The following is a 23,177-nucleotide window of genomic DNA, read 5'->3' on the forward strand; positions in this document are numbered from 1 at the left end:
AACGTTTACATCTATATATGCTAGAAAAACTGCAACACATCTGGAATTCTAGTTTGTTTCTAATTCTCACATGCAGACCAGCTGTGCATCTAAGTCTGTCACACTGTTTGGAAGTGAGAGACTTACATTGCTTGCATATACACTGCATTGCTTGTGTATGACATGTGACACTTTGCAGAAGTGGTGATTTATTTGTCTTGCCCAGGAGGCTGAACCCTTCCCAGAAAGGCCTACTGGGGAAACTGGAGACATCCTTAAGCTCCAATGGATGCTCTCACTTCCCAACGTAGGACCTATGTGCTATTTATTTGCAAGTAAGTCCACCACATTTCCATCCTCAACTTCTCAGCCCTTGGTAAAGCAGACCACAATTCCCAAGACTATTGTCTTATGTAAGGTGACATCACAAAATCTGTGTTCTCCTCAGCTGAGAAATGGAGCTCCTACATGGGATGGATTATTGCAAGCACAGTGTCAATAACTGTGGCAGAAAGCTGCTGCATTGTACCAAAGTAACTAACTAAGAATATGTGAATACCTGTGTAGAAATTCTCACAGTGTTGCTTCTGTAAGAAAGAGTAATTGCTGCATATGACTCTGGAATGATATCCATTCCATCAGCGGTACATGAAACAAGAGTCTGGAAATGTCTGTCCTAAGGCCACATCTCATCTTCACACCTTTTTTTGTGACATACCAAGGGATAGCACTTCTAACTCATTTAATAATAAAAGGCATGTAACAGCCAAGCAAAGCATAGCCTGACAGAGCATAAAAGGCCATTTGCTAAAACCAGAGCCTCAGGAAGTCTTCAGAATCCTCGATGAAATGGGGATTTGGGTGAGGTTTTTATCTTTTGCTTACCTGAATTAGAAATACTTGAACAGAGTGGTTCTCTTGGTCTGTTGCAGTGAAGCACAGGCTCTTTCTGTTTGCTCTTTTTATAACCATTTGATCCCAGAGTCGGGTGTTGAGAATCAGTCTCAAGCTGCCTTGATTTCGCATAACTAAAATAAGAAGGTTTATATGGTAAGTCATTGGAACCTTCTTAATTTTTACTGCACCCATTTTCTCTACCTCTTGTGTACAACTAGTATTTTCATGAATTACTCTTTTTAATTTGGTTTAAAATCTGACATGAGATTTTTTTAAATTACTTTTTAAAATACCAAAATGTATTAGTTTTTTTCAATACATCTGGCATACAAAGCAAATAATCTGCTGAAACTGTGCAGTACAGTACAAAAAATGACAGCACAGTAAAAACAACATTCCAGAAGTGACTTTGAAGAGTGCTCCTGGAAAAGCACAATCAACAGAGAGCAAACTGTCAGACTGATGACTGAGCTAACGATACACTACAGTAGAAGTGCACATATGCAAGCGTGAGTGTACACACGGAGTGACAAATACCCAGTGCCTCAGTCAGTAACACAGCCAACTTTATCAGACTATGTTAAAAAGATTCTCAGCAACTTGACCTAACTAAAGCTAGCTACTCAGTTTTAAAGATTCTCAAATAAATTTATTCGGTCCAGCAACAGTACAAGTTATTTAGCATTTCGTGTATGTGTCACTTTGTTATTTAATTCTTACTTAGCCTTGACTGCAACATTCCATGTTTATTGCTAGAAGTGTCATTAAGCCTCAGGGATCCTCTGCCTCTTTCAGTCCAGGTTAAAGAAAGCTTATTAAATACAAAGAGCTTGCAGTTGATCTGAAAAATAAATACATGATGGGAATTGCCAGCCAATGTTAATTTTATTGGTTCTAAAACTTTATGTTTTTAAATGATTTGATATGGCTCTTAATACATCCATATGCGTGTATACAAAGATAGATATACACATATATGACCCTTATTACTTAAAATGAAATGGCTCCCATATCTGTGCTAAACATTCTGCTAGTCATGGAAAACATTCAGCATGAATCCCAGTTTACTTTTTCCAATTATTTCATCTTCATTAACTCTTCATCTGTGATACCCAGTAACAAAGCTGAATTTGTTGCAAGCGTTCTACACTCATTAGAATTATGCAGCCCAGGATACCAGTACCATCACTAGGAAAGTACTGCTCCAAAGAGAGCAAAACGTTCATGTTCTGACAAGACAGAGGATTTAATCAATGATAATATAATGTATCTTTCGATGTTAAGAATTTTAAATCATATATGTCATTGCTATTTGCTGAGAAAATAACGGTTTGAAGATGAAGAATAGCACGATACGTCCTGCTGGGCCAGAAAAATAATTAGAATTTTAGATGAACTATAAAACTTACTACTGTGACAATGCATTGCTTGCTTTTTTTCCCAAAAAAGTTTTGTCACACAAAAATCTTTGCTCAAATCACTTCCAATTCTGAACTTTTAGTCACTGCTGGTATACTGTGTAGATGCTTATAAAATACAACTGTAGAATGAAGTTCTGAAGCAGTCACTTACTGAAAGAAACTATAAAATGAACAGATATAATATGAAAAAAGAAAATAACAGCCTACAGAAAAATGGGTTGGCAGAGGCATATCTTAAAAAAGTGAAAATTTAAAATATAAACTGAAGTTATTTTCAGATTGCTGCAATCTGTAATAGATCTAGATGTTCTTTTCAACAACAAGATTGCTCACCATCAAGGCTTTTTGAAATACACACCTGTAATACATTGTGTTCTGCTTCTTCCCCAGTTACAACGTCAACTTTATCTAACAGGATTTTCTCCACTGGCTTGGAAATACAAGCAGCTGCTGAGTCAATTAGTGTTGCATTCCTCAACAAAGCCATTTCTGTAGGGGAAAAACAAAAGGAAATCCCTTCTGTATGGGCAGTATTTTCAGGACAACAAAACTAGCTCATAGGATGGCCTGTGACTTCAATAATCCCTGTGCTGTCTGATTTAGTGTTATTAATACGTTTTTGGCCAAAGCAGTGAAAAGATGAGAAAAAGAAAAAGGGTGGAATGCTGCAAAATGTCTCACCTGTTTAGGCTCATTTTGAATTGACCAGGGCTCTCTGCAAAGCCCCAAGAGACAGCTTGAAGAAACAAGCCCTAAGTAATTAGAAGTTGATTTTCCAAATTAAACTGGTCTGTCATATTGCTGTGCAGATTAATAAGTAATAAAAGACACATGTCCAAATATTCAGAATAGTAACGCATATACAGTGAATATTTGTCAGGAACACAAAAGGAGAAAATTTGAAAGGAACTATGTTGCTACAAATTTTTTTATATTTGCATAATCTATACACGATATACATTTTCCAAAGGCTTTTTTTTTTTTTTTTACTTGTAAGAATGTTCATACAAAGTAAGAGGATCCAATATATCCACTAGTAAAGAGGTGTGCAAAATTTGGCAAGAGGGCTCAAGATAGGGGCCTACTTGGGATTCCCTCTCGGCCTACGTTTACATGGCTTGCCTAGTAGAAAAGCTCACACCAGAGTTACAAACAATCCCTGCAAGTCTGTCTGTATAGAAGTTTCAATTCTACAACTGGGCTACAAATATGTCAAAGTAATTTATCTGAGCAGTCACAAAGTACAAGCAACGGACAGCTTAAAATTGTAGTTAAAAATTGCAGTCTAAAAGGCATCCACAAAGTTCACTGCATTTTTATCAAATAATAAATAATATTAATCTATAATAGATAATGATGAGATGATATTAATGAGAAGAAGAGAAAAAGTAAAACTATATTTTCCTGAGTAACATATTTATTCTGAAGTTAGTCCAGTTCAAATGTCATAAACCAAACCGTAGCTGCTTTCTGAACACAGATTTTGGCACGTGCCACAAGTGTACTAGTGACTGGGTAACTTGAGAATAGCCGAAAATTATTGACCACCACTCGACATCCTCTAAGATAGAGCAGAGCATACAATAATAAAGCTAACTGTACTTGTTTGCTGACTATGCTTACTTGTTTGTGGACTGACATGAAAAAAGTCTATGTACATAGATGTTATTTCTCCTTTGTATGAATCAGCCTCATTACGCGGCTTGGGATGCTTTTCAGGACTCTAGAAAAAAACAGGGGAAATAACAATTCCTGTTTAAATAAAATGGCTATGTTACTTCATGTGAAACAGTAGATTGAATTGTTTAATGCATGTTAGGCTGAAGATTAGCAGTTGTAATATCTTAAGAGTAAAAACTGACTTAGATGATACAATTTCAGTCTTTAGTGGAAGTAATTTTTTTTATCATAAAATCGGTACATCATTCTTCCACCAAGAAGAATGGCCTCTTTGTATGGATCCTGGACTAGGATTTAAATCCACTTAAAGACTTAGATGTTTAAGTACCAGCTAATTTCCAGTTTAAGCACTTAAACCCCAGAAGAATAGTTTAAAATTCCCTGACACCACAAACTTAACTTAAGAGGATTTAAAAATCCCCATGACCTTCAGTTTTTGCAGATAAAAGTTTCCTAGGCATGTCTAAATAAGTGCTTCTGTCTCCTGACAATGCCCAGTGGCTCAATTCCTGCTTTGTAACTAATACTAGTCAGAAGTTATAACCCAGACCTATGCTTGCTAAGCTTTTTCACTGGCAGATACGCATACTGTTTTCATTCTACTTCTACTAGAAACTGAATTTCAATTCCATTTTAAAGGGTGCAGTCCTCAACTTGGGAACCCTTTAAAACCTCAACCCTTTTTGTCTGAGTCTCCTTCAGGACTCAATTCATTAAGCTGCCTCACAGCATGCACAATATAGTTTAACATGGACACTATCTAGGATGGTTGTTCAGTTTTCCCCTCATACTAATTTCTCCCAGCTCTTAACAGTTATGATGGAAACTATTAGAGTGGGGGGACCGCACTCTTTTATCTCATATTGTGGCTGTCCCACTTTACATGGAAAAAATAAAAAAACCTTTTTGACCTGAAACGTCAAAAAATGAGCAAAACAGAAGAAGTGCATGCTGGTATGGGTTAGTAATTAGAGTACTTATCGAGGATGGGGAAGATAGGGATGCCTACCCTTCCTATAGCAAATATTTAGATATTTTCTCCTCAACAGTCATTGGAATCATATTTACTCACATCTTTTAAAAGAACAGGAGGAGCTAGAAAGAACCAATCTCTGAAAAAAATTTTACTAAGTACATTAAACTTGATAAAAAGTCTGCCAGCATTTACAGATCTTACCAAAACTCTCTCAACCATGTTTTCTCCAAACACAAAATCAGAATTGCTGCTGTTTTGTACACTTCTATCTTCAAACAACTGACTTCTGTGGGAACAAAATAACATAAGAGTTTAAGAGAAGAATGTGAATGTGTTTTTAAATAGTGACATAGTCACAACTTGTAAATAATATATCACTTGTGGATTACAGTCAAGAATATTCTAATATAAGTAGAGATGTGATTTGACCTGCTAATTACATAGCCACTTTAAGGGTCCATTTTTTATAAAAGTCACTAGAAAAGTCCTTTAAAGTTCTTTGTGTGGAAGTTGTTCCTGCTGCTGGTTTGTTGTTTTTTTTTAATGAAAATCTTATAGTTGTTCATGCTATCTGTAGAGCTTAATCACTGCATCTCTTGCTGGCAAAGGCAAAACCATCCTGGTTCTTGTCTTTTTCTGTTCCAGGACGACTTGGCAAGAAGACGATCTGATGTTCTTCACAAACTGCGTACTTCAGCATCATTTATCTGCTCTTCCAGATCATTTATCACCCTTGGGAGGGCTTAACACCACATATGTCATGCAGAGGATATTCCTGTTAACAAGCTGGGTTTGTTGCCAGAAGGTCAATGATTGCCTCTAAAAACTGTGTTCACAACTACAGTGTGCTTGAAATATCTTCACATAAGGTGAAGGAATTCCCAAGTACAAGCTATCTCCATAGCTATTTCCACTTAAGGAAAAAAATATTCCTTAACATTCTTATGCTTGATGTGTTTCTAAGACTAAGAACAAATAAGTAAGAAATCAGAAAATCCATCTTTTTTCAGCCTTGAAGCCTCTCATATGTGTGTTTGGCCACGAACCAACCATTTTGGCCATGAACCTGAAGTGTGCTTAAACTAATGAGTTCTTACCCTTAGGAAAATTACGCACTAAAATTCACTGAATTGTGATCAATTTTTATCCTGAAATCTCATCTGCTACTTACTACTTTCTATTCTGAAATCTCATCTGCTCCAGTAGCAACTTAGTAAGGATAGCACTCCATAAGACCTGAAAAACAGAAACTAGAGCCTTTTCTCAAAGAAATAATGTTCAAAATGGATTTTTTTTTACCTTCAGGAATGTAATGAAAAAGTAACCAGTGCAGGATCTTTCTTTTTCCAGACAGTTAACTGGAAGTGCTAGCCTTAGAGTCTTTTTAAAACCTCAATACCCTTATGTTACTGCAGGACAAGAACAAAGTGTACCAGGGATGACATTGCCATGGAGATACAAAACAGAGACACTGAATTCAGGGTATGACCACTAACAAGGAAGAATGGGAGAAGGAGAAATGTGGATCAGATACTGGAAAGGGACTATGGAAAGGGAGTAGATCCAGGTACTGTCCTGAAGTGTCCAGAAGGGTCTGAGCAGCTGCCAGCTCCAGTGCTGCCCTTGAACCCTTGCAGCTTTCCAAGCAAATACTTGTGCAAAGCTGAATACATGACCAGCAGCCTGTGTTTTCCCAGCATGATATTTCTGTCACTTAGAACACAATCTCCTTTCCAAGTTTTTAATCAGACTCAAGAAACTGCAGATTTCTCCTTTTCAGCACATTCCTACAGCCAGTTTAGGAAATGGAACTGTTGGTAGTTTCCTGGGACATGGACAGCAACAGCAGAGGGCTAACAAAGCATTTTCATTCATCTCTATACAGAACCGCATCACATAGAGAACAAGAGGTGGAAGAGGAGGGAAAGTAAGCGCAGCGTTTGCAGGCAGCAGCAGTCCCTGCTGTTGAGTTTCTGCATTTTATTTTTTGTAGATAAATGTCAATTGTTACACATTGATTGATAATTAAAAACAAGTGTAAAAAAATCTTTTCTTAGCAATGAGCAGGTCTGGCTGCAATGTTCAGTATCGTTTAGCGTGTATATGGATTTTATAAAGTTGTTTGTTTGAATACTTGTTGTCAAGCTATCTAGGACAGAAAAGCTATGCCAAAAAGATTTTACTGAAGTATTTTAAAGCATCAGTCACTTAATACGAATCAGAAGAATGGCACTTACACTCCCCTGCAATCTCAGAAGACCAGTAAGCACCTAGTTGTATTTACATTAGTTTTCAATTTGTCAAATAAACCAAGATTTACCACAATTGTGATATACAGAATTTATGAGGCACAATTACCCCAAGCAGATTAGCAATTCCTCTTTTAAAAAAGAAAAGGAAAAGAAATACCATAAGCACTTTTAAGTCTTGTAATTTGTCAGCACTGAAACACTGCATTGCATTTCTCTATTCATCTACTACACAAGAGAAAGCCAGTCACCTATCTTTTCCTAGATATTGTGCAGGTGACCGAAGGTAAACAGACTCGGAATATTGATACCAACTGATTTTGAAGTCAATACCATCTTCCCTTTAGCTTTTCTAGTACGTGCATTACCATCATTCTGAATCTCCTAAAAATCCAGCCTGCTGTGTGGCTCCATGTTGTCCTCACAGGGCATCATCACAGCTTTAATTGTGATAGAAAAGCACAGGCTAGCTCTTCCAAAATCACAGTGAGTATCTGCTCTCTAATGATGCTCTTCTTGTTGGTAAGGATTAAGAATCTAAGTTGCCTGTGCATCTAGAAACCCCTTATCTCCTCAGAACCCTGTCACTGTACATCCCAAATGTTCTATGCAGGAAGCTCTATCTGCGGCCCACCCAGCCCTGAAGAAAACTGGAATAGACTCCTTTGCCTTTAACATGTTCTGTGCCTTCTTTGGGTGGGAGGGGGAAAGTAGGCAACATGATAACTGTGTTATCTGTCTACCCTAGCAATTTTGAAATGTCATACTCTTATCATAACTAATCTCAGGTGTATTCCTGAGGCTCACAACTTCCAGGTAAATAATCCACATCAACCATGTGCAAGCAGTGTTAGGACCCACAGCATGACTTTGTCTTACAAAGCAGTCCTGCGTGGTTTTCTCCATGTCTCCTGTGTCCAATATGCTGACATATTTTGGTAATTCCTGAGTTTCTCTGCATCTGTTTATAGATTCAGCAGCTATGCAATCAGAAGAGAGTTCCTCAAAGGGACACAAAGATTCAAACATTCAAAACTGGGATGTATTTTGAACTGCTAAAGCTGCATGAGATGGCAAACCAAAATAGTTTCTGGTCTGGGGATTTCTAATTACAAACAAACTGCCCCACAGAGATTAATTCCCGGCAGGAGTCCATTTCTTATGGGATACAGAGTTCATGTCAGTACCCACAAACCCTGGCACCACACTCAAACACCAGTGAGCACTGAGTGGGTGTAGGTAGCATGGGCTTAGTACCATGTTAGACATATACGACAAAAGCACACGACATAGGCCAAGTGACAAAATGGTGTAGAAATATAATAAATAAAAACTTACTGTGTTGTTTTCGGGCTAGCAAGATTCATGGTAGTAGATGACCTCACTGCTGTTTTGGAACTTATTGAATTCTCAACTGGGGAAGAAGAGCTGTCTTCAGATAGCTAGGAATAATAAGACCTGATCAATTAATTAGACCTAAGCCAGTGGCCTTAATCAAAATGCTAAAATTTTACTTTGTAAAAAATCCAAAAGACTCCTAAAGCTGATTTGCCCACAGAACCATGATATCTGAAAGCTGAGACAGCCTGCAGAGAAGAGATGTTTTTTCAAACACAGTCAGCGTAAGTTTAACAGGTCACACCATGTCAGTGATCCATCGATTCCACTGAAACTGATATGGGAACCTTCTTGAAAATCATGCAGTGGAATAGTTAACTCCTTTAAAACAGCACTGTTGTTTGGTTGTTTGGTTTTTTTTTTTTTGAGCTGCAAACATATATTAGCCAGTAAAATTACTTTTCTTTTTACCTGAACATGTGCTTCTTTCTTAGTTAATAGAGATACTACAGGATTTTCAGGACAGGTCACAGCTTTTGGGGCTTGTAAAATGGCAGGTCTAATGACATTCCGCAGCTGACTTTGTGATGAGGACCCTTGCAAAATACAAAGATAAAATATTTAAACAGAGACTTTTTCTTCATATCTTATTCATACCTATGTGTCTTGCCTCTTTAACTGAAAGCTTCAAAGCATATTTAAATAACATTTGTTGTACGTATTCTGAAACACTGTAATCCCTTCTAAACTATACAGCTCTGCAGTGACACCAACCCCTGTTATCCATTCAGAATAAAACACAATAAAATTTTGTATACAAAAATACAGTTATTTATATTTATAAAATATATTTGTATTGATTTATTTAAATATATCTTTATATTCATACTTGTATTTACTGCTTTGTGTTAGATCTGTCTTCTGGTATTTCAGATTTAATCCTGCACCTGCAGATGCTAAGAAGGTTCTTCATTGTCTTCTCCAGGAGCAGAGTTATTCAGTTAGAAATGTGGAATTTCACTACTCAAGGTTATATTCAGTCCACTCAGGAATTAAGTACTCAGAGCAGAGGCTCAGAACAGAGCTCACAGGGTATTTACACTGTCAAACAAATAACTTATGATCCTCATACTTAGCCTATCACTCAGCATAGAGAAGAGTTGTCATTTTTATGTCTTCTCTATCTGTTAAGAATGTCTTTGTGGAACTACAGTGAGCAAATATTGCAACGACAGTTACCTTCTTTTGTACTTTTGATCAAGTCACGGTTTCTTTGAAGAAGAGCTGAGGACATGAATATGTTATTCTTCTTTACTACAAAGCAAGGAATTTAAACTTTAATAATGAGCTTGTGAAGCTTTAAAACTATTTAAAACTATTATTTAGCTTTAAAACATACTTTAATTATTAATTCATGTTTCTGTAACCCCTCCCTATTTTGGTAGTACCTGAGCAATATTTCAACCTATCCACCTAAACAAGATCTCCGAGATAACTGTTACTGTCTCCATTTTACAGGTGGGTAGACTTAGGCACAGAAGGCAACGTGGGTTTTCTCGCTATGTCCGAGACAGAAGTTTTTTGTATAGTAATGGATATTTTAAACTCATAAAGTCCTTCTTCAGCTTTGAAAACCAGGTGCAGCTGGTTTGTAAAATCTGTTGAAATGGCAATGCTATCTGGTCCAGTCTTACACATTTTTAAGATGAGTAAATGAGGCCCAAGAACCTGGGAATAAATAAATGTGCCCTGCCCTGTTCTGATAAAAAGGCCTTCGTAACAGTATAATGATGGCAGTGCACTACTGATGCTTTCACTACTCTAACAAAGATACCAAACATCAGCTGGGAAGTGATGGCAACCATGTACCACGTCCTGTAAAATGACACAGCTGATACTCTACAATCAGTCACTACTTTTTCACTGCAGAAAGAGTGTGGTTTGTTGTTATAACAATGTTGTGTCCTCTTAAGATTGTTTAGAAATCCTTTATGCCAACATCTGTCAAGGATCTGTCTCTGGTAAGTAACATAGGCTAGGATTTAAGACCACTCCACTGTTCCTGTTAGTAGTAAGTGGGAGAATACTCCCAGGGTCACTGGTTAGATGGAAGACAGGCTCCTAGGATAGAAAATTATATTGCTACAGGAGCCATCACCATTAAATTGCAAGCAAACTAATTCATGTAATTTAACTACAAAAAACTACTGTTTTTTCAAGTATGATTTGTATCACGCTGTGTAAATGCCTATTTGCAAATTATTCAAAGATTCCTCCTCAGCACTGCAGGATTCCCTAAAAAAAATGCAAAAAACATTTGTTCTACTGAACTGACAGTCCTCCTCCTAAAACATTCCTTTATCCTGTCCAAATACCAGTCTAGTCCAATGCACTCAAACTCTGTCCTGCAGAAAAAACATTTCTGTATACCTCTTTATCTTAGATAATACCTGCCTTCCTACATAAATATTTATTGGGATTTTTTGGTTTCTTTTTTTTTTTTTTGAATTACCTGGCTGGGAGGGAGGGAATGTTGGAAGGATGGTAAAGGAAGATGATCTCCCTCTTTTCAGAGTGAGAGTTGTATCTGAAAGCATAAAAGACTAAAATTATAATTTGTTTGGAAAAAAAAAGATTAATTTTAGTGTTAGCCTTCATTGGCAGTAGAATAAATTATTATCTGCTAACTACCAGCTTTCTGAAGTAGACTGTTAGGTTGTGCCTATACTGCTGAACTGAAGAGCTCTCTGTGGCCAAGTGGCACAGCCTGGCTCAGGCACTCTGCTTATGGCTAGTCCACTCTATAACAGTTCTGTCTAGGAGACTGCCAGTTGGAGAGGTTCAAAATAGAACCAGGGAGTGAGCTATCAGTTAAGCAGCATGGACGATCAAGAGGTTAAACACTCAAGCTTCCACCTGCACCCTGCTTTTTTTTTGGTATAGGCATACCCTAAAATTTCTACTGTATCTGTGAGTTTCTGTGTATGATCTCAGTATATATTTCACAGTAAACCAAACTTAGCTTATCTTAAATCCTCTTAGCTACATTCAGGTGTGTCACAGGACTAGATAAAACAATATATAGTGTACACATATTAATGCCTGAATTCAGAAATAACTTTCTGGTCCCATTCCTATGTTAAATAAACACTGTGAAAAACAGGTAAGTCCTTCTGCACAATCACCTCAGTGACTTGCGTGTGCTTCCCATGGAAGCAATATACAGTCCTTAAAGGGCCTTCCAGGTCAGCTGTTGGCTGGATGGAAGGAGGGGCCCTTCTAGAAACTGCTTTACATTTTCAGGGATTGCCCAGGGTACATTGATCTCTCTACAAACCAGGGAATCTCATTCCTTTCCAGCCCTCCTCCTCCCTTGACTGTGTGAGCAATTCAAGGAAATGATATGAAATATACAGATTTTTCATAACTTTATGTAATATTATCTAAGTATGGAGAATTAATATATTTTTACTTTAAAAGGGATTTATTGGAAATTGCCAGCAAGTTTACATCAATGTTTAAGTTTTCATGACTTGCAGCATTTCTACAGTGCAGAAACGTTTCTTAGACAGGAAAATTCCTTCTCTCCTTTACCAGATGAGAATACAGAACTACTGTAATTAAAACATGACCGGAGCTCAATGTCATACCTGTGTTAGACTGAGAGTCAGACTTCTGGAAAGTAAAAGATGATGATCTTACACGCTTTCTGGAACAACTAATGAAATCTAGAGAAAAGTAAATATAAAGTTCTGCAGGGACAGGCTGGCACGAAATTTCATCACAATGTTATGATACGGAATTAAAACCTGAACACAATAAATTCTACGAATGAGTTACAGCAACAGCTTTAAGGCAGTACCTAAGAGGATAAGGACTTTGGAATCTCAGTCAACACCTGGCGCAAAGCCCTAAGCAGCCTTTATTTCCACTAAGTTCAGAGAACCTGAATGAAGGGCTTAGAATCAATTCAGAGCCAACAGGCTCACAAGGCATTAAGAATGGAAATTTAGCCTAAACTAATAGAAAAGGGCAGCTAGGAGCTCATACAGCTGATGAATATACTTGGCCACTTTTCAAGGCTTCTGGACTTTGACTTTCTGATAAATATGAGAGGTAAGATGGAAGAATTATTGAGGTAAGACAGGGACTTACACATTAGGACATACTAGGTGGCTCTACAACGCACATAGTCAGTCTACTAAGAGGGATTTGTCCCTGCTCATACAAAGTAAGGGTCCAAACACTATTTTCACAAGCAACGGTCAGGCCTATGAATAATCCAGTGTATAATTATACTGTTTCAATGAGGTTGTTATTACCATTTTCAGCTTTGCAAACTGGGTCTTCTGCAGGCCGCTGGAAAAAAAATATAAGTGTGGAAAGGTCAAGGAGAATAGAACAGCCATTTTCTAGACCAGGACACAAAGTATATCAATCTAGCTTATATGCATTTGAAAGGAGTCTTGTTTCTACTTTTCCTTGTTCTATTTTGAGACCATTTATTACAGGTCTTAACCTGGGCTAAAATCTTTTATTACTGCTAGGATGACTGTCTATAGAATCCTAATTTCTCAGCATTTGTTATCAATTATGGGGGGGGGGGGGGGAAAAAAAATGCTTTTTACTTTCCAAGGACGGTCCTTCTTTTCAAAAACAAATGTCGGCTGGGCAAGCACTGATCTCTCTGGAAAAGAGAAGAGATAATTTTTATTACTTTATGTAATAGCACTTCTCAACCACAGTTCTCAAAGTGCTGTGCAACAACAAACAGAAATTTATCCTTTTGCTACAAAGGAAGAAAATACAGAGCTGCACTGATGTACACCACAGTCCATAAACAAAAAAACCTAGAGTCCACAAATCCCAGTGTGAGTTTTGACTAACTAGATGACACAGAATTTCGCATCATATTTTTTTACACTTCTTTTACTTAAAAAGTGCTTTTAGCCTTCACAAACAACATCTGCCATCCTTTAAGAACAAGGGTGAACTGCAGCTTTGGTTCTCAGAAGTGTGCAAGGATGTGAAAAGCAGAAAGATCCCAAAAGGCAAACAAGGAAATGTGTTACATTTGACCTCTTGGCTACATTCACACTTCCCATTCTTTAGGCTTCAGGTAAGTAAGTGAATGCATAGTATCAGTCTTAATGTGCGAGTATGATATATAAACATAGGAAGTTCCATAGAGCAAATTCTACTTTCAGGCATACCTCTGCATTTCTTAGGTATGACAGAACAACTTTGGATCCATGTTCTTTTTTTTTTTTCCTTATGAAATGTATTTCAGCAAACAGTTGCCTCACATCAAATTTTATGTTGATTTAGGGTTCACTACTCCTACATCTTACATTACTTCTTTGGGCTACTTTGTTAAGAATGAGACCTTCACAGCCTGTACAACTCTAATGGACTAACTTTGGTTGTCAGTGTGAAAGCAGAAGTTGTTTTTGCCAGTACCACCAATTAATGACACATTTATTATGCCAATAAGTAGCAAAATAAAAGAGCAAAGAAGCAGACGCAAATAGATTTTTTTAGACCACCACATACAGGATTCATTTCATGCTAGCTTAAAGTGTCTGTAATGTGCAGTCAATAGAAAAAATCAGCTTCTGAACATAAGCGTATTTTAGTTGTGTACGTTAGGAGATGAATGGAGACCTAAATGCATATATTTCTCTCCATGGGTGATAAGGACAGACTAGGGTGACTACTGAGCTATATGACTGGCCTTTGGCCACAGAAATCCTACACATGATACCTTGTTAACTGACATTTGGCAGAATATTTATCAGGTACATAGCATTTTTATAACACTGGCTTCCTCTGTTATATGTTACCTGTTCAACAAGAGTGTCCATGTAAAAATATAGGGATTGATACTTTTATCTTGGCTTGCACACCTACCTGTACCCAAACCACTCTAGCATCGGTATCAATTACTGTCCTGGGCTAAACCATGACAATTACTTAAAGGTTTAATAAAGCAAATATTAACCTATCATGGAGGTTTTCAAATTGCTAAATAAATATATATTCACCAATCAAGAAAAAAGGAAACATTATTAAAATAAATGCTGTGTGTACATAACTGGGGCAACAAACATGAAACTATTACTCAAATTCAGTGATATGTACAGACACAGCAGTAATAACGAATACGGTTTTTCTGTTGTTGAAGTTTATTTTGTATTTGGACATTGGGTTGCTGGAGCGTGTCCAGAGAAGGGCAACAAAGCTGGTGAGGGGTCTGGAGCACAAGTCTTATGAGGAGCGGCTGAGGGAACTGGGGTTGTTCAGTTTGGAGAAGAGGAGGCTGAGGGGAGACCTTATCGCTCTCTGCAACTACCTGAAAGGGGCCTGGGGTGAGGTGGGTGTTGGTCTCTTCTCCCAAGTAACTAGTGGTAGAATGAGAGGAAATGGCCTCAAGTTGCACCAGGGGAGGTTTAGACTAGACATTAGGAAAAATTTCTTTACCGAGAGAGTGGTCAAACATTGGAACAGGCTGTCCAGGGAGGTGGTGGAGACACCATCACTGGAAGTGTTCAAAAAACGTGTAGACATGGCACTTCAGGACATGGTTTAGGGGGCTTGGTGGTGTTGGGTTGATGTTTGGACTTGATGATCTTAAAGGTCTTTTCCAGCCTTAACGATTCTGTGATTCTGATTCTGTGATTCTGTGATTCAGTATTTACTTGGGCATTATGTGTGCGCAAAGGACTGAATTTAGCAAACTTGGCATGCTTTGCAATGAAGGTCTGGTTTATCTGTACTAGAAAAAGCAGAAAAAAGTTCACATTTCCATGATCTGGTTGCAGCTGAGGGTCCATAGCATGGCATGAGATGGAGCAATTCCACTTGCATTCACTAGAGGGGAGTAGCACACATAAACAATAGTATTTCACTGAAATACAATTTTTTCAATATAACAGGCTTTTTTCCTGTCTCTTTTTAAAAAAAAAAAAGGACTTGTACTCAAAAATTAAAGCATGACTACAGAAACCTTCATATTCTCCACAGTACCTTTCACAGTTCAGAAGTTAGCAATATTTTTAAAAGTACATTTATTTTTCCAAAGCATGGAATTAGCAAAGAGTGAATTGCTGTGAAAAAGGAACTGATTTTCTATCACAGAGTTGATTTTGATGGAGTTAAAAGGCTGTAGGGATTTCGAAGGAATTCAGAATGTTCACTAATATTTAAACAACAAAATTCCAGTAGTAGTTTAAAACCCAGAAGTTCCTGAAGAAAAATTCATAATTGGTTGGCTGCCAACAGAAATGTGAAGCTAGGGTATAATGGTACCTCTTAAAGATAAATATGCATATTTTAATATTACAGTAAATATAAAAGATCTATCCCATCAACTGCTTTTGAGCCAAAGGGAAAACTTTCTTGCTGTCAGTAGATTTATTCAGAGGTTGCTGATACTGCCACTGTTATTTGTCATTTTTACGGTTCTGTACTGCTTCTACCCAATCAAGAAAACTTTTTTGCAATTCCTGAAATGTATTCCACATAGCTTATCAGTAAGATCTTCACTCCTCAATCAGGCCATTCACAACAGAGTTTTAAAAACATATTTGTGTTAACTATAAATGTATCCTACGCATCAACTTCCAGTTAGATTTTAACCTTCTCAGATATTCAAACACAAAATATCTGCAGCTAATCCTAACAGAAAAAGCAATGCAGAATTACTCGTGGATGTAACACAAGACCACCAAGGAGTTACCCACAATCATGTCAACGTGCTAATTTTAGCACTGGTGAGCAACTTTGCATTTCTCTCCTTCCTTTTCTGCACTGAGGTTGCCGCTGCCAGGGCGGATGGCTGTATGCTGGGAGAGGGAGAAGCCCTTCCGCACCCTCCTCTGCTCACAGCGGCACGGCACCCAGCCAGGCAGTGCCCCACTGACCCGGGGAAGAGGCAGGCGCAGCCAAGGCCGGGTGCACGCAGACATGGAGGGACGGGAATGGGGTGGGCTGGAGCCGCCCCTCCTCCTCACCACCAACAGGACACAGATGGAGGCTGGCTACTGCCTGGTTAAGACTGGGCCACTCCAGTCCTCAGCAGCTTGGTACTTGCGGATAAAAGAGGCTGCTGGAAAAGTTACCAGAAAAACCTGCCAAATGGGCTGCCTCTGGCTGAAGGGACTGGAATAATCCACCAGCCTCAGCCAAGAGTCCAGACTCAGCACCCGTCTGGCTGCCCATGAATCATCACCACAGACTAGGCTCTCTTTTCCTCACTACAGTTCCCCTGAAGCTGCTGAATTGGAAAGGTCTTGGCCTCATGTTTGCTGCATTCGGAATTCAAAATAAGCCACTGCCTGGAAGACGCACTGGAAACATCCAGTTCTTTGCTTGAGATCTCACCTGCACGGCCTCCTGGCCTCAGCCTCCGCTGCCGCACAGCGGCAGCGCTACCTAACACGCCATGAGCTGAGCTCCCCGGCAGGGAAGGCACCCAGCTCTCAGGCCCGGTGCTGGCTCTGCTCCGCTCTGGTCACCCCGCATGCGCACCCCCGCGCCTTCCCTCTGCTCGGCGCTCTGCCTAGCACTGTACGTGCAGGCAGCTGGCAGATCATGGTCGGTCGTGTGCCCAGACGGAGACTGCACTTGGAGAGTTCCATTGGAAAGAAAAGACACAGGGGCATTTTGGGAGAAGTAATTGCTGGCTGCTGCCTAAGCCTAGGAAGCACTAGTCGGAATGACATGCAACAACTAATGTAAAATTGCTTTCATCGGCTTTGCTTGTATCCCAAAAGCCAGCATTGTCCATGAGGTGTATGGGTCCTTCGGCCTTTGCTGTGACATTCCACTCTTCACTGTTATTGCTATTGCTTTCCCTGAAGCTGTAGAAACTTCACAAAATATATACATTAAAAAATAAGCAGGACATCAATGGTGTTGGAAATTTTAGAACTGTTGTTGTTATTATTGCTCCATCTTGACCAGAAAAGAGATAAATGATCCTTAACGTTTCAGGGCTAAGGACACAGGGAAGAGAATGTGAGCCCAAATCTCTCTCCAGCTTTCCCGCAGTCATATGCCTGAAGTCATACGTCAAAAGTGGCTGGCAGTGCTGTGGCTCTATTCCTCCCAAAGCGAAGCAAAAAACCCTCAAATCTTTAAGAGGGCAAGATAGGAATTTGTGATCTGAATAAAAGTTTTTCACTTATGACTTTTAAACAGTTAATTTTTATATTTTCAGATTCAAAAGAAAATAAATTCTATTGCATCTTAACCATTAACAAACTTGCCAGAAGTCTGAAAACTTTTAAATTCATATTCATACCAAATACTTTCACATTTTTTTATCTAAAGTTAGGAACCTACATCTATGAAAAATAACAGTAGAAGGTTTTATATCACTCAGGATGGCTGACTCCAGTGAAAGCTGTGAGTGTTCATCAAATCTAAAAATCAAACTGATTTTATATATTCATTAAAGTGCTAAAATGCAGACATCAAAGTTTGACAGCAATTCTAGTTCTTACACGTGAATCATATTTTTCTCCTGCAGTCTTAGCAATGTACAGTATTATAGAAAGGAAGTACAGAAACTGATTTTCTCATTCAAATTTATGTTCTGTTCAAATTGATGTCATTGGTTAGTGATCCCCTTTAGTTAATTATGAAACTGAGCAAATGTTTAAGGAATTAGGCTTTCTGTGCTGTCAGAGGTAGGCAACATCACCCAGATTTTTTAATTCCTGCTCAGTGACCAGACAATACCTTCTTCAGGGGGTAAACAGTTAGTGTTGAAGAAAGTTGTAACTACTTTTCCAGTAAATTAACCTAATACCTTATAAAATATAAGGTTAGACACTTTATATGGTGTTCTGCTTTTCTGCTTTGTATTATGTTCTAAAAATGGGCTTAACTGAAAGCCGTATGAAAAACTGTTCTTTAAATATTTCACCACAGAGCTGGCAATAAGTGTTTCTTATTCTATTTGTCAATTGACTGTCATTGGCTAGTTAGGGGGCAGGATTCTCATGTCACCCATGTTTCTTTCAACAGTTTCATACAGAGAATTTCTTCAAAGGCGTAACGCCAATCCACTGGATTTTGCCTGACCTTCTACAATTCCCACAGCTTTATATATTATTTCTATAGCTCTTTACAAATGACTACAAATCCTGCAAACAGATATTTCAGATTGGTTTCGCTACAGAACTGAATCCTTTACAGAAAACCTGGAAAAAAACCCCACCCAGTAGTTCATAACTGACAACAAAGATGTAACACTGAAAACAAAAACTGACTTGTAAAAAAATAACTTTTTGCTCATAATTCCTTAAATTAAAGTAACAGCTTCTACCTCTTTGGTTTTTGTAGCAGTCCCATTTGCACCTCATAGGAAAACTTTTGATTCTAAAATAGAAACTACAATTTTTACTTTACACAGTTAAAAAGAAAAAGAACTTCTTAATCAAGGATCATTTTCTCAAAAAGAAATAAGGTTCTGGAAGACTTTATCTCCAAGTAATGTCACTGTTGCAAAACTTTTAATTGCATCCAGCTTTCTCTCACAACATCCTACTAAGTGTTACAGAACACATAAAAACTACTACATGAAAATTTATAATCAGATTATAATTTTATTCTATGAAAAGATAAGGCTGTGACATAGTATTAGAAAGTTTCTGTGCTGTGATATGCTATAGCATGAATTTCACTACCTTTGTATATTACTGCTGTAATTTGCAAAAACAAAAGCAGAAACACTTCTGTATTTTGATGGTACAGCTTAGATTGCTGGTTCCCAAGTCATAGAACTCAAACCAAATAAAGTTAAGCAGTAACAACAAATCCTTGCACATAACATTGCTATTTTGTTTGTTTCACATACAAATTAGCTAGATGGGAACTTGTAATTGGGGAAGATGTTGAGAAGAAAAGTAGATTTACCGCAACTTTAGTTGCAAATGCCCAGAGGTAGTTTTACATTGCTAAAATACTAAGGAAAAACAAAAAAGGGAGAGCTTTGCCTCTGCCATTTATGAATATATGCTGTTTACAACTACTACTTGAAAAAAACACTACAACAAAATATTGTGCCTGATATTTTGTGGCAATATACACGAAGAAAAAGAAAGCAACAGTGGACTAGCATGTAAGTGGAAGACACAGATCCAGAAATTAGCACAGTTTCATTTAAAATAAAAGGAATTATTTTTACTATGCTAGCTGATGACCTGTCGTTGCCTCAAGTAGCATCAGCGTGAAACCATGTATTAATACGACCAATTTTTGTTCAATACTGCAAAAACACAGAAAACTACCTATACTTCAGATATTTACAACTGCAATAACAGGCAGAAGAGAAATACATATAGAGGAAATATGCAGTAGGATAAATTAACAAAATACTTTGCTATCCAAGCTCGGACTCATGTTTAAATATTGTTTCTGGTTTTTGATACAATAAGACATCCATCAGTATTTCCCAAGCTGGATCATTTTCCTCTAGAAAGAGGTGAAAAAATAGTAAAAAACTTTGGCTAAGAACAGGATTTTCCAAACCTGCAAGAGAACTGTGGTTTCTGTTTGACGAATACTCACTGAACTTTGCAACATCAACAGTCAGTTCACAGCCAAGCAAGACTGTAACAAGGCTGCCAGCCAACATCACAGGTCTCTCAGTGACCTCACTACGTAAGCCAGGCTTTCCTCTGCCAAAACTTAAATAAGGAAGGTGACACAAGGCAAAATGGGGGTGTCCTACAATAGTACTTTAGGCACCCAACTTAATAAAATTGACTAACTTTAAGATGTACATAAAAAGCTTTTAAAAATTTCGCATTGCTGATCCTGAGTAACGGGTCTGTTTCTGGAAGCGCTGAGCAGTTGAGAACTCCGGTGGAATTAACACAGATGGCTGACTGCTCAGCACCTTTGAAAAATCAGGTCACTTACTTAAGACTCTAAATATGGACCTGGAAATCTACTTCCAGATTCTCTTCACACTTTTGATTTCTGCTTATGAAGCATATTCAGTACTTTCTAGGACAACCCCCTTAAAAATTAAGATCAGTTTTAATGATAAGTGGCAGGATCTTCCAAGCAAATTTATACTCTTTTTTTTTTTTTTGCTAAGACATTGTGAGACCAGATAGATTAATTCATTTGCATCTAAATCCATTATACGTATATGGTGAGTTTTTTAATTGGTAACCAATTTTTTAAAAATGGGAAAATTAAATAGGGTCATAAATCAAATGAAATTTTAATCTGGTCAAATCTCCAATGCTAATCAGAAAAGTTTTCTATCTGCAGAGGTACCAGAGATGCATGCTGCTGTACAGGCAATGAATTTTCAAGTTCAGTATCTTAGTCATACTTCTAAACTTGTAATCAAATAGAAATTTTTTTTTAGAACACTCTTCTATTGAAGAGTATAATTTGCAACAAGTTCTCATGAATCCTGATTTTCCAAAAATGTTCAGTAGAAATTTTTCTAAATAATTAGTCCAAAACCAATATTGAGATGAAATTGAAGTATATTGAGATGAAATCTTGGACAAAGCTTTTCATTTTTTGAAAAACAACCTTGTAGATAATTTTAGAGAACTTAGACATATACAACTTGGCCACATGGCTGTGCTTGCTCACAGAAGTGACTCTACTTCAGTGGCCCATGAAGAGATTGCTGAACATAGCACTGCACACTGTTCAAACACTCTGTATTAAATACAAAGTGTATGCTGCTCATCTTGGGTTCAGATCACATCCTGTAAATACAGTTTGAGGAACTGATAAATAACTTCACGCATCACTGTTTGGATCAACGAGAGAGTACACTGTCAAAACAGTGAGTTTCTGTTTTAATCATACTCCGAAAGAGGAAAGGAAAAGTTCATCCAACTGACTATTGCAGACTAAAATTTCTGGAAGAATTTGTCCTAGGACAGCTTTACTGTACTGCTAAGATTCCAATTATGCACATTCTTTGTCATATAAATAGTTCATAACCCACATAAATAATTTCATTGTCACCAGTGAGACCAGTTATGAGAGCAAGGATTCTTTCTGTGCCCTAACTTTTTAAGGCCTGTTCACCCTCTCTTCAGTCACTCTTCTCAATGCTACAGATCCTAAACACAGTTTTCTTGATCAGTGTGAGAAGGGTTCTTTTACCCAAACAATTCCATTTACTACTCCTAGCTTCCACTGTGAGTTTACAGCATGCCATTTGAGATCTAAAAATTAACATACTTCTCTTTAGCCATGGAAACTCAGCTGACAGCCTACAAAAGTGTTTATAAATACAGTATATGTCACACCCATTCATCTCTGTAGAGCACAATCCTTGTCTTTATATGGGCAAGATATAAACAAGCATTAAAACAATACCCCGCCTCCCAGCAATACCTCAACACAATTTCCGAGAGAGAAATGAAACCCAGTTGGCTTTATTTCAAACACTGGAGTGAAGAAAATATTTTTGGGAGTCTCATCACTACAATGTAATTCTAGCATTGATGCAATAACAGGAGTAACCATGTCGCTAGACCAGCAGGACTGTACCAAAGTATGTACCCCAAAATTGTTTTATAAACACTGAAACTTCCAACATCGCAGTGCTCAGCATTTTTAATCTATCATAAAAGCCTGTAAAATATTCACTGCAAGGGCAGTAAAATTCACAGGCACTTAAAGCTTTACCATTTTCAGGGCATTGTACCAATATTAAATTTCATAAATCCCTACAAAGTAGCATGGAAGTAACACTCAGGTTTTTTGTGCAGAAATTGAACTATACAGGTAATGAGGCTATGATCCAACAACACTCACACATCCTTAAATTTTAGGCATGTAAGTGAATTGGACTACATGTGCTCAACACAAAGCACAAACTGAAAGGCTGTTTGACTCATAAATTAGCCCAAGCACTCTATCAGTCATAGCATCAGGTTTAGACCTTGAAAGCACATGCTTCCTTTGCTCTTTTGGGTTCATTCATCAACCTGTGTGGTAAAAAATGCTTGGTGGCATCATCTGCAAAATGTCCTTAATATTAGCACTTGTTTCTTTATTCATCTGCTCAAAAAATGTTACTATTGCAATTTCATATAAATCATTCTCAATTTGTGGCCCTACTCACTACCTAGATGATAAAGGATTTTGCTGTCCACCTCTGCAGTCAGACATCTCTCTGAGGAGCCAGATGGGGCCAGTTTTGCTCTCAGTGCCCAGGTGTGCAGGGCAAGGCAGGATGGGCCAGGAAAGCTGCGCTGCTCCCACCAGCTGTCAGGCCCAGCATTTCGGAAAGCTGCAGACAGTTTAAATGGCAGGGGAGTCAACACTCTTAGAAACATGGAGAGACCACTTTGGGGTGCTCTACAAGTAAAACCCCAAACATACGCTATCTCGTAGTGTCTTTCCTTCAGCTAAAACACAAATTGGAGATTCCTGACAGATTACCACTAAAAACTTGCGATAAAGAAACTACAGCCAGCCAAGCTCTTGTTTTGCATCACCCACAACACTGATACCAACTGGGCACATTGTTTGTGTCTATCCCATTCCTCAGAAACCTCCTTGCAGGGGGAACACAGGAGACATGCAAAAGATATTAGCCAACAAAACCTACCTGTACAGCATTCCTCCTTGGGATTTAAC

At 38.0% G+C, this 23,177-nt stretch overlaps 1 protein-coding gene across 1 annotated transcript in view; it reads right to left on the bottom strand.

Annotated features, from left to right (window-relative positions):
- Nucleotides 1–16,288, bottom strand: part of RANBP3L (RAN binding protein 3-like) — a gene marked incomplete at its 3' end in the record, with an annotated part of 31,597 nt that extends 15,309 nt beyond the window's left edge. The window contains exons 1-12 of the mRNA XM_010294804.1: nt 16,279–16,288; nt 15,239–15,315; nt 12,863–12,899; nt 12,191–12,268; nt 9,780–9,854; nt 9,012–9,136; nt 8,541–8,644; nt 5,155–5,239; nt 3,921–4,020; nt 2,656–2,786; nt 1,597–1,717; nt 865–1,007 (exon numbers count right to left, since the gene is read on the bottom strand). Of these exons, the coding sequence (XP_010293106.1) occupies nt 865–1,007; nt 1,597–1,717; nt 2,656–2,786; nt 3,921–4,020; nt 5,155–5,239; nt 8,541–8,644; nt 9,012–9,136; nt 9,780–9,854; nt 12,191–12,268; nt 12,863–12,899; nt 15,239–15,315; nt 16,279–16,288 (1,086 nt within the window). The remainder of the gene's footprint in view (nt 1–864; nt 1,008–1,596; nt 1,718–2,655; nt 2,787–3,920; nt 4,021–5,154; nt 5,240–8,540; nt 8,645–9,011; nt 9,137–9,779; nt 9,855–12,190; nt 12,269–12,862; nt 12,900–15,238; nt 15,316–16,278) is intronic.
- Nucleotides 16,289–23,177: the final 6,889 nt, after the last annotated feature.

This window comes from Phaethon lepturus, unplaced genomic scaffold (genome assembly GCF_000687285.1).
Source record: "Phaethon lepturus isolate BGI_N335 unplaced genomic scaffold, ASM68728v1 scaffold11809, whole genome shotgun sequence".
NCBI classification, from domain to species: Eukaryota; Metazoa; Chordata; class Aves; order Phaethontiformes; family Phaethontidae; genus Phaethon; species Phaethon lepturus.